Source organism: Anoplophora glabripennis, unplaced genomic scaffold (assembly GCF_000390285.2).
Source record: "Anoplophora glabripennis isolate ALB-LARVAE unplaced genomic scaffold, Agla_2.0 scaffold12, whole genome shotgun sequence".
Classification (NCBI taxonomy): Eukaryota; Metazoa; Arthropoda; class Insecta; order Coleoptera; family Cerambycidae; genus Anoplophora; species Anoplophora glabripennis.
The window spans coordinates 647792-660833 of NW_019416512.1; the positions used below are offsets into that span (position 1 = coordinate 647792).

Here is a 13042-nt window from a genome sequence, read left to right on the forward strand (position 1 = left end):
GTACTTTACTGTTTTCTCGTGGAAATGAACGGAAAAAGGTTATAAGCGAAAAACGTGAATTTACGTAAAAATTATACAATTAACCAGCCTGTAAATAACCTTTCCCCCATTTTTATGACTATGGAAACTAATGTAAGCGATATCAGTTGGGGACACCCGGTATAGAGACCAATGGAGCTGCGTTGATGGATTGAATGGTGAGGCATCAGTTTATTTAGGATTAAATAGTTTACATTTACGATGTAGAAGTCCGGCATTCATATAGTTCGCTCTCGAGTCTCAAATGCTCTACGTGACTGTGCATTATTATTTTCTCACAATATACTGTTTTACATTTCACCTTCACCTTAGGTAGTTTTTGTTTTCTTCTTTGAAAGAGTTTACATTAATATGTTATTGTACATAATATTTAGCATCTATAGTGATAAATTCAGCTTGCCGAAACAAAAAGTCGCGAAATGGTCATTTCGCAGCTTATTTTCCTGGCCTATTATCCTAGTCAAAACGAATTGAGGGAATGCCAGAAATTTATGTCTAAATTATCATCGCACTTTTAGGTATCTAATTTTAATCTTTATTTATACAGAGTGGCCATTAGCGTGAGAAAATAAAATAACTCCTTGTTATTCATAATACAGAAAAAAGTGTATATAAAAGTTGTACAGAATCAAGAAACTTAAACTACAAAATTAATTTGAAACATTTGATGAGTAAAAACGGGATACGCCAAATATTACATTTTTTAAATGGAACACCCTGTATATTTTTAAACCTATGGATTTCTGAGAAAATTCTACATATGGCAATATAAACAGTTTAACACTTTATTGCGGGGTTATGTACGTTATGTAAAAAATTCTTCGAATTTTGGAAAAAACATGACCTCGAAGAACTTTGAACTACTAACACTTGGAACAAAATAATTAGACAGAGTTATAGGTAAATATTAGACAAAGGCTAATATCGATATTTTATGCAGGGCATTTTTTATAATACGATCATTTTTAGAAAATTCAAACAAGATTTTCTAAAATTTTTCAAACGGAACACCCTGTATTTTATTGTTCTATTTTATTCAAATATCGGTTCACTTCAACTTTTATTAAGCATCTTCTGTACTTAAAATTGTTAGATTTTAAAATATAGCAACATTTCTGAAAAAACTTAATTTTTATTATAAATATATAGGGTGTTCCATTTAAAAAATGTAATATTTGGCGTGTCCCGGTTTTAGTCATCGCCCTGTATATTTCAAATTAATTTCGTCGTTTACGTTTATTGATTGTGTACAACTTTTATATAAACTTTTTTCTTTTTTCTTTTATTATGAGTAACAAGGGAGTTATTTTACTTTCTCACACTAATGGCCCACCCTGTATGTTTTATTTAGTGTACAAGTTTTATTTATTTATTACCTACTCATTATGATATTTTGCCACATATAGTTTAGCAAGCTAACTCAAAAGTCATTTTGTGTTACCCATGTGGACTCGTTCAATAAAAAATTGTGTTGGCTTTAAATGAAAATCTACTCAAATTCAACTCTGGAATAGCTCTGGTATCTTTGGAAATCATTTTAAGAAGTTGACATATATTTTTTCTTATTTTTTTTTGCTTAGAATCATTCTTCCAAATGGCGAAATCAACGCTATCCATAATAGATATTAAAATTTCTCAAGGGACAAGGAATTTTTAAATATGAATTTTGTATTGTCGAAACCACAGGCATACTTTTACAAATGTTATAGGGTGGTTAAGATGATGGGGATCCCAAAAAATAACATCCAGTGTATCACTTTCTGGACCAACTATGAAGTCTAAACCTTTTAAGGTTACTTGAAAAAATTGTTTTTGGAGTACAATTTGAACACCCCGTATTTCGAAAATCTAAAAAAATTATGGCGATTTTATAGCGAGTCTAGTGACTCAATTTTAAAAGTAATGAGATGAAGAGACCAATTTAATCACTAAACTAGGAGCAAATTGCAAGAAGCTGATGAGAAAATAATTACATTTTCCTTTGGCTGTCAGAAAAAGTTAGTGAACTCAAACATTCCAGGTCAAATTGCCTACTTTAATCGACTTTACTGTCATTCAGGGTTCTTTTAAAAGTGAAATGTCACTAGAAAATGTCTTTGCCTATGGAACATGAATTTAAAAAAGGTTCACGTGAAATGTATTCAGCAGCGCAATGATTTTTTTAAGTCTCTATATTCTTCAAGTTGCCCGTATTTCATCTTCTTTAAGAAACTGATTTGTCAAACATTTCGCCATTAGATTGTGTACTAACGTCGATGGATGCAAAATCCAAAATGGCTATGATTGTCATGTACTCTTACTTTTTATTAAATGTTGCTCCTCCCAATATGGAGATCATTGTTAATATTTCAAGTGCCAGGATATTCTTTTCTGCCCACAGATATAGAACGCTTAAGAGAATTGAAAACGTTTTGAAAAATGAAGCAACTATCTGACAACGTACGTGAATATTTAGGAATTATGCAAAGACTGTTTGGTTATGGATTAGAAGTCATGTGTTGAATAGTCTTTAAAACCTGTAGAACATGGTATCTCAAATTCTCTCAGTCAAAACGATACATATGTAATTCAAACACAGGTGTGTCCAAATCCATCTCATAGAAAGAAAAGGAAGCTTAACCGTTTTTCTCTGGGTAAGTATTATTGCAAAGAGAGGCATTGACATTTAAACCTTAAGAAGATGGCTGATGTGAAAAGTTTATTAAACAAGCATTTGAAGACGATTGATAATCGAAGAAAGATCTGGTAGTACTAATAGTAGTAGAACTACATTCAGAGGCAGAAGGTACCCAAGATGTATTTTGCGAATTAAGAATACCAGAAGAAGATATGTGATTAATAATTTCAATTTATTAGTATTTACTTAAAAAGAAATAGTGTTTCTACTTCCTTTGAAACAGTAGTTTTAACCAACACTAAACGCAGTTTCAAAAATGCATTGACATTTAAATAAATGAAACTGAGTTGTTCCCTTGAATATATTATACTGGACAAATTTCACTTGAGCCTTAGAATGCTCTAATTAAAAAAAATACACTTAGTGCAGAATGAGACGGAAGTGCAGGCAGTTTCCAATTCCACCACTTTACCACTGCGCATCCTACCCTCAGGGCTCAAATAAATTTAGTTTACTTATACATGATTTTCTTGTTGCTGTTATTTTATTCATACGGGAATTTTTCTTCAACCCCCTAACCCCCAGCTACCCCTACTTTCTTTTTTCAAATGGAAACATAAGGCATGAGGGGGCTCGTTGAAAAGCTTATAGAAAACCGGATCCAGCCATACCAATTAAACAAGTTTTATTTTTTCATTAGCATGGTTTTTCAGGTTGTATAAAACACCTACTTAACAAGTGAAATAAAATTTAATTATCTCCATGAATTTGCACAGAATAAAATAAAGAATTTGAAACTGTACCTATCACTGCTAACGCAAAAAAGATATATTTTTTATGTTGCGTATTTTTGGCACCACTTACTTGCCAGGCTTTCTGGTTAATTTTTCGCTTTAGTAGTAAATTGGAGTTCAGAACGTTACTATTGTGTCAAAATCAAGTTATTTACTGAATTGCAATGGTATTGTCGGAAAGGCAACGCATCGAAATCTTGATATTGCTTGGATGTGGAGACAAAATAAGAAGTCCAGCTGAAGTGCGCGATTTATTTAATGCGAAATATCCCGAAAACCAAATCTCGCAAGGGACAGTTAGTAAAATATTTCACAAATTTGAGGAACACGGTACAGTACAGGCTTTGCCCAAAACTGGACGGGCACGTGCTTTGAATGAAGAAAAGAAATTAGACATTGCATTAGAACTTGTTGAAAATCCTCATACTTCAACTGTTTCATTGGCCCGCAATCACGATGCTTCTCGAACTGCAATTCGAATGTTTCTGAAACAAGAGAAATACCACCCCTATAAGGTATGTCTTGTCCAAGAGCTTTTGGAAGACGATTATGATAGGCGATTACAATTTTGTGAGGAAATGATGAGACGGTGTGACGACAATAATGGTTTTCAACGAGACGTACTTTTTTCGGATGAAGCTACGTTTTATTTAAATGGAGTGGTTAACAGGCACAACTATCGCTTTTGGTCCCAGGAAAATCCACACTGGACATGCGAATCGCATACGCAGCATCCACAAAAAGTTAATGTATGGGCAGGTATCATCAACAACAGAATCTTGGGCCCATTCATTTTTGAAGAAAATCTTATCTAATAAATCTGATACCTGCTCTAGCTGTGATTTTCTCTCATAAAATTGATCCAGATATACCGAATGAAAGAATTTGGTTCCAATAAGATGGCGCTCCCCCACATTTTGGTATTGATGTTCGAAGATACTTAGATGAAATGTTTCCAAATCGCTGGATTGGTAGACGGGATACACTTGAATGGCCGCCAAGATCCCTCGACTTAACACCCCTGGAATATTTTCTTTGGGGATATTTGAAAGAAAGAGTCTACCATGACAGACCGGATAATATTGAGAATTTAAAGAACAAGATTAGTTCGGAGATGCATAATTTACTAGCTGAAGTCATTCAGAATGCTGTGGACAGCTTTTACTATCGTCTTGAAGAATGCCAAATAGTGAATGGAGGACATTATCAGCATTTGCGACATTGAGTTTATTTTTGTAAATTATCTAGTTGTTTCAATTTCTACATGAAAAAAAAACTTGTTATTGAAAAAATAAAACTTGTTTATTTGGTATGGCTGGATTCGGTTTTCTATAAGATTTTCAACGAGCCCCCTCATGCCTTATGTTTCCATTTGAAAAAAAAAGTATGGGTATCTGGGGGTTAGGGGGTTGAAGAAAAATTAATTATTATATAACCGAAAGATGTGAAAACAATCAAAATCAGTTAACGTGTTTCGGCGTTTTTAAAAAAATTAACTCATTCAAGAGATATGAATTTTATTCCGTACTTCTGGCCATCCCTGTATATGTTTACAATGGATAAGTTTTGGGTCTAACTGACTAAAGGCTGTTTGGTTAATGGATAATGGGTATGATACAGGCGTCACACGGTCGTGAAAGAAAGATTATTCTCGCATATACCTTGAAATATAATAAATTTCCAAGCTGTTGCCTTCATTACTTTTCGAGATATTCAACAAACAAGTGAGGAAATTAATCCCGGAAACCACAATTTAGATCTCTTTGGGAATATTAAATACACAATTTTATTGTTAATTATTGTTAATATTGTGAGTTACAAACCACGACCGACATTAAATTATCCAGCAATATCTAGTAAACACTAGGATCATTTGTCGATCCAATCCACCAGACATATACCGGTTTGGACACAATAGTCTTCCACAGTAGGTGAGATAACCGACGAATGGTCCAACTATTTTTGATCTTTACACGAGACTTAACACAGTTCTACATCTATGAATAGTGACCACTCATAAATATAACCACTGTCTTATATCTCGCGTATATTCTAGATGGTATTGCACCTACCTGTCCCGCACCAGCCCCGTTGCCATTTCTGGAATCGTATCCCTTATACCTATTCTCCGCATCGCTATTATCAGAACTGTAGTGGTTAGTATCTTCGTTATAAATGTTAGTCTTGGTAGCCGTCGGCACGACCACTATTTCAGTCGATCTGCATATGCCGCTGTCGGTCGATGATTCCACGAGATTTTTACTCTTAAGAGACATGGTGTTCGCCGATTCTTCTTGGTTGTGCATCTGTTCAAACCCGTAGGACTTTCTTCTGTTATACCAGTCCTCGTTTTTGATATTAGTAGTGTTATTAACTAATTTTCCTCTAGACTCAAGGCTACCAGTACCTAGTCCTGGTTTTTTGTTTAGTAAGGCTTCCATTCCGTACACGTAGGAACGTACTCGGGACTGGCTGGGCGATTTCTCGATCACAGGCATTTCTGTAGGGTTAGTGGCGACTTCCTCGGTGACTATTCCATCATCGGGATCCACCTCTTTAGGGTTGAGACGGTATATATCGCTTGTAGGTGAACTGGTCCGCCTCAGTCTTCCCTTAACTTCTTTTATGGACTCTACAGTTACAAAAGAATTTCGCTTCTGTTTCCTGGACGCCTGTTCTGCTTCTATATCGTCGGTGTTATCAGACGCCTTGTCCGAATGTATGCTACTGGAGCTCGATATCGACTGTAAGATTTGATCTAAGGCTTCGAGATCGACGCTGTTGTTCCGTAGAGCGGTGTTAAGGCGCCTGCCCTTTTCGAGATCTTCGCGAATCTTCCTCACACTCACACTATTCTCGGGCAAGTCTACCGGCTTGCTGCTCGACGTCTTGTTCTGTTTCGGAAACTGTAGAGATCGGCGGATCTTCGACGTCCTCCTCCAGTTCTGGAGCTGCTCGAGATCTTCCAAGTCCTCGACACTCTTCGTGGCCGTGTCCTTCTCGGGCACCACGTGGATGTCGTCACTGCTAGTACTTTTCGTTCGCGAGAGATTAGAGTGTCCGTTGAGGGACTTCGTTTCGCTCGAAGACGCACTCTCGATTTCGTATATTTCGACACTGCCGTCGCCGTTCTCACGGTCGCTTATCGCCGGTCTCGGGGAAGACCGCTTCCCGAAAGCCTGCCTTACGGCGGTCTCGTGGATCTGGTGGCATAGGCGCGTCACCCGGTGCAGATTGGTCGCCGCCGTGAGGTGGGGGTCCCTGAGCGGGTTGGTCGGTTCGTTAGGCGGTTCACGCGGTCGCTGACGGGTGGGGGGCCGCCTACTCGCGCTGCGCCCCACGGAGGCCTTGGACTTTTGCGAGCTTAGGTCTAAAGGGTTGAGGGAGAGCTGAAAACAAGAAAATATATGTTATAAATAAAAAATCAGTCTATACAAGTAAGTTGCTTTACAGTCATGAACCGTGTTTTTTATATCTTGATAGCGGAGAGAATCATTTCATTGTTTTTTGTGCAGTTTATATTGGATCAACGCGTTGAGACACGCTTGGTAGCCGAGTAACGATAAGACCAGTGATAATTGATCTCTAGGACTGAGGCGCAGGACATAGGTGTACGCATTATTTATTAAAAAGCAACAACCTAAGTTGTCTACAATACACCACCATAAACACCAACGGAGAGGAATTAAATATGCAACATCCATACGATAACAAAGCAACAGTATAGTAACGTGACGTGAACGAACGTGAAAAGCATTCTGAGGTAGCGGCTCACATATGTCTCGGTTGATCCATTTGGCACGTCATTGAATTGCGGCTCTCTCTGACAGCCCTATTAATCCGTCTATTTTCTTGCTTAATTAGTGAAATACTTATTAGGGCCACCTTGTGCGACTAAAAAAGTAAAATACTTGTACTTATAACATAATAATATTTGTTCTTGACGAATTATGGGATGAAGTGGCTGTTTGGTTAAATACAAGTGGAAATTTTAGTGTTTATTTATATAAGTAGTACTTATTTAAGGACAGGCTGCCGTCTTTCATCACTTTCTGTTAGCGCTTCGGACGTTTGAACCTATGTTGGGCGCCATGTCGTCTTTCACTATCATTATTATTCCCGGGATTACTTCTAATATGGGGAAAGTCGGTATTTTTATCGAGCTCTTCGTGTATTGCTTACGGTGCTGCGAATCTCGACTTCCCTTTACCAGAGGTATAGAGAGTTGGCCTCTCTGGATTGTAGGCGCGTAGAACAAGTGATGGAATTGCAGTCCGACATGTACTGTGATTTTGTATTGCGGTTCCCCAGTTACAATCTCGCATTTTTTTGGAGAAATTTTTTATGTTACCAAACTGTGGTGATTTTAGCTTTGTAGCGCATCGTTGGTGGTTGCTCTGCCGATAACATCGGCTTCTGGCGGTATCGTCTACTGCGGTTCTGGTGTTTGGGGCGGCTGGAAGGTTCTTTGAGTAATTCGGCGGAAATTTTGGAAGCAGTCAAAAATGTTATTTTTCGCGCTGCGCTTTTTTCTTGTGGAGTGTAGTGTTGGGTCTCCACGGATATGAATCTCTATTTTGACCGAGATTGGCCTTGCGTATATACAACAAACTTGATTTAAAAAAAGGTAAAAAATTGCGAATTTACAGATTTTCACTAAACTTTAGATAACTTTACAAATAATGAATAGACTTAGGATATTTTCAGTTTTTTTTTTACCCCTAAGTAATCTAAGAAACCCTCAAGAGTTCAAACAGCTGCGATTTTTCTTTCATTGTGATTCGAATTATTAAAATTGCCGTTTTTGCTAAAAATCAATAAATTGATAAAATTTGCTACAAGCTTTTATTTAACTTGCCTTGTTAGTATGGGTCAAATCTTGCAAATTAATTTTAAAACAGTTATCCTCAACTGATTGAGCTGAAATTTTGTATACACGTTTAGTTTGGATGACAATGCATGGTTAGGCTAAGTGACGTCATTCTAAATTCACTATGGCCTATGGCGGACTCCCAAAGATGGCGGACCAGTTATTTTTTATCCACCCCCATGATACGGGTATGAAATTAAAGGGTTTTCTGAGAAGAATATGAAAATAAAATGACGTCATTAAAGATTTGTTTTTAATTTTTTTTATACTTACATGAATTTATTTTATATTGAAAATGTTTGCAAAAACACATTTTTATTTCATATGAAATTGTTAAATATCAAAAAAAAGAAATAATGAAACAATTATTTCGAAAAATAATTGTTTGTTCTTTATTTTTCAAGTATGAACGTTTCAGTAGAAACATAATTTAACTTCAATGATGCCATATGTCTGATTCGTTGGAGCTTCCCACCATTTGACATTTGAATTTCGTTCTCTTTAGTGATGAAGTATATGATTTTAATAATCTTGCGCCAACCGCTGCTTGCGAATCAATCAATGTTGCCTAGTTGGTTCAGTGACTACGGCTCCTCAAACCGGTGGGAAGTTGACGTAAAAATTAAATTTTAATATCTTGTTTAATTAACTAAAACATTATGTAATGAATTATAATTACGTTCGAATCGAAATATTGCCTCCATTGTGTATACGCTTCTAATGGTTATATTAAATAAGTAGGCGGCCAATTAAATTTTACATTGACATGAAAATTACCTCACGGTTCACTTGGAACGTTAAAAATATGAATATTATGTGAATTTGCTGGCATATGTAAGTAAAATATGAGTACATGCAGTGAAATCGTCTAGTTGTGTTATTTTGATACGGAAAATTTGTACGTAGAGAAAAGAGTACACAATTTCTTTAATTTTTATGATGTTACACATTGTGCTTAAAACTGGTTCATCATAATACGTTGCCTTTGCAAACAACTATTTCCTTTGTAATTCTACAGTACGTTCTTTAACGTAATATCTGTAATTCAAGTATAATTTAATGGCCGATGAGTACTGAACTGGTACGTGTTCTGTGTGTTTATTGATAATCACTACCCTATAAAAATAAATTACAATCATCGTTAGCAATTGTTTACGTTCTGATATAAGACTGGCGCGGAAGAACTCGTACAGGCACCCACAACGTTTGTTCAATCTAAGTCCAATCTAAAGTCCTATGAAGGGAATTTAGTTCAGTCAAAGCACCAACGCCATTTGCCGCCGATTATTGCTTCATAACGTCGTCGCGATGGAGGCACTCGCGTTTATATTTCACGCATTTGACAGTTTGTTGTTACTTTCGTGTCTGCCAAGAACATGAATGTGTTCCATAAGTTCCTAGTTACAAATAAATAAAAACCTTCGAGCATACTTACAAGGTGAAGACAGAGATAGCTGCTATGAAGGTACATGCTATCTTTCTTTCACCGAACGAGATTGGCTCATCCCCTCTCTGACTACGTGACAGGAACAGCCAACCTCACAATCAACAAGGGAGAGATAGCATGTACCTTCATATCAGCTATCTCCCTCAGCGACATTTTAGAATAGGTATAACTTTTTTAAGGTTATGTTTTTTGCATTATGTTATTAAGAGCAAATTTAAAATTAGAAATCAAACAAGCTCATTCTGAGTATATTAAAAACACTGAACACAATTTAAGTAGGAAACAATTTTTGGAATTTTGTAAAGTCAAATCGAAAAAATAGAAACTCTGATCTTCAATTTAATATTAATAATCAGCATATAACTGACAAAAAAATTATTTCTGATGCTTTTGCTGAATATTTTATTTCATTCATATCATATTACAGCATACCTATAACAACGAATGCAGGAAACCTAACCTAAAAAAAAGTTAAAAAAGGAGGTAGGATAACAAGCTCTACAAGATAGTTGGAAACTAGCAATACTTGGTATCATTGAAAACTTAATGATAAAGGGTAAAAAAATGATCTTTGAGATCTTGTATTGAAGAAAAATAAAAGACAATAACTCATCCTCTCTAACCATCAGTCTCTGAAATTATAGTATCTCTTTTTTAACATCAATATACAGGGTGTTTAGAAGCGAACGGGCCATACTACATACGACAAAAAAAAATTTAATCCATTTTTTGAGATAACTAAAAATATATTTTAACAAAATTCAAGGTCACTAAGAACAGATTTGGTTCTCTGTCAAATTTTTATTTGTGGAGATTTAGGGATACGCAAATGTCTTTATAGACTTCATTTACTTTCAAAAATGATATACTTCTAAAACTGTACCATTCCACAGAAAAATGAATTTCAATTTTTTATAGTAGTCATAAGTTACTGACAGCCCAGGTATTTGGGACATTCTACTCTATTTAAAGTAAATTTTTTGCTAAATCTGCAATAATACTTTTTACGATTTAGTCCACTTAGTCAAATGTGAGAGACTACGCCTTCTGGGATCTAGGTTCTCTTATTTTGTACCCTAGGTTCAAAAGCCTACGTCTCAGTAGGCTCCGACTTTTTAATATGGTCTAAATTAATTGTAAAAAAAAATATACAGCTAAATTAAAAGCTGTAAATTTAGCCAAAGGGTAAAGTTTAATTATGTTAAAAGGATAAATATTCCACTGATGCCTGTAGTAAAAATTTTAAATAAACTTTTCTCTGGAAGGGTGCAATTTAGCGGCATGCAACAGATATATATTCTTTGCAGTAAATAAAATGAGGCTTCTTAAAATAGCTCGTTTTCTCAAAATCTCTGCAACAACAAAATAAAAACCGAAGATTGTTTAAGGTATATTTTACCGTCCTCTATGTTTTAGGTAAAAAATTAGCTCATTTGGGCTATCCCAGAAAATTCTTCACATCAAATTTCATTGAAATATTTTTAAAGGTGATAAAATAATTTTACACAATTTTTTTTTGAAAACCGATAAACTTTTAAGGTAACGCTGAGGTAATTTGATCTATATCAATTTATTATTTATTTATTATTCTTGTGGTATGGCCCATTCGCTTTCCGACACCCCGTACATGGCTAAAACATGTGTGCGAAAAACATTCAAATAACATCGAGCAAACTCAGTTGCACATTTCGAACATAATTTTTAACATAAACTTTGACTGACTCCGAAGAACGCGATCTGGAAGCAAAATCTTCCGATCCGAACCCACAGATGTTGCAACGCCGTGTGCAACACGTGACACAATCACAAAATTACAGCTAATTGTGAACGGCTCACCTGCAAATTCTCGAAGTCCTTACTGCCGATTCCATCACCGATCGCCGCCTTGTTGGTCCACCTGCTGCTGGACACCGTGTGCGTCTTGATGACCTGCAGATGGCCCCCGGGTATCTGGCTCTGGAACACCTCGAGCTGCCTGCGCGCCTGCTGTTGCAGAGCCCCGTCCGCGTCGGTGCGGGCTCGCAAGTCCACTACCTGAAACGTAAACGGCGACGTGAGCTAGCAGGAGGACGTGGTGGTTACTCATCGCGTGATGTCTTCCAGTGTGCACCGGAGTGTGGGCGGCGGCGGCCCGTGCGGGTGAAAAGTTCAGGGATTTGGCTTGAAAGGTTATCAATAATGTCAACAATAGATATTTCAGGGAGAGGAAGAGTGATTTTCAGAATTTTAATAAGCATCCTGTATATTTCGTAAAACTGTACCTGTTGAATTTATCTTTGATCACTTCTACCTTTCCCGACACATGGAAAACTTCAATAGTTTGTTCTATTCATAAAAAGGCAATAAAAACTTTACCAAGAACTAGAACTGGACACTATTATACGCAACTTTGCCAAGGTCTTACAATGTATTGTAATAATAATTATTTTCCCGACATAATTTATAGTATTGTTCATTGAAAAATTGCTTCAGTTCAACATGGTTTCGAGAAAGGTAGATCCACAATAACTAATCTTCTATGCTTGCTCAGCGACTGTATGTTGCATTAGATACCGGCAATCAGATTCACGTCATCTGTATAGTGATTTCAGTAAGGAATTTGATAGATTTCACGGTATTCTGCTTAAACACTGGATATGATTGGTGTGTTTCTGAACGTTTATAGTTCCTTGAAGACCGTGATTTCAAGTCAGTGGAATATGTTGCTGCATATGGTGTCCCACAGGCTTCTTACCTCAGACCTTTACTGTTTCACATTTTTATAAATGATATACCTAGTTAACTACATTGCCAGCAAATGCCTTCTGAGCTATTTTCAAAAATTTTATCCTCCTCAAGGTGCAGTTATATCGAAAACTCCATTTGACAAAGTTAATATGCTAGCCAAACGTCCCAAATCCTTGCGATTCAGTATCAGAAGCTCGCGTCTTTTTGATGTCTCGCGCGTATTTATTTTTTTATATTATGCGCTGCTTATCCATACATTGTAAAAAAATTCACTCAAATTTCACTCAATTTTATTCAATAATGTAGATATCAATTTCTGTACACACCCGGTTGAGTGAAATTTTCACTCTATTAGTATGAGTACCTACAACTGAGTAAACTATTGTATCAGAAATGAGTCCAATCCGAGTTATTGCTATCAATTGAGCGACTTTTGACTTTATTCTGAGTATATACAGGGTGGCCAAATGAAAACGAAACAGAGCCATTTTCAGGAACTGCGTCAAGATTGTAGAAAAATGCTCAGACCCGTCGATTTTAGATTAAAG

General features: G+C 36.2%; 1 protein-coding gene across 5 annotated transcripts in view; it reads right to left on the minus strand.

Annotated features, from left to right (window-relative positions):
* LOC108903338 overlaps positions 1–13042 on the minus strand; it is a 258607-nt gene that overhangs the window by 12285 nt on the left and 233280 nt on the right. For 4 of the 5 annotated variants that reach the window (XM_018705490.1, XM_018705511.1, XM_018705494.1 and 1 more), the window contains exons 3-4: positions 11604–11801; positions 5523–6839 (exon numbers count right to left, since the gene is read on the minus strand). In XM_018705490.1, the coding sequence (XP_018561006.1) occupies positions 5523–6839; positions 11604–11801 (1515 nt within the window). The remainder of the gene's footprint in view (positions 1–5522; positions 6840–11603; positions 11802–13042) is intronic. The other variant, XM_018705503.1, reaches the window with a different exon arrangement.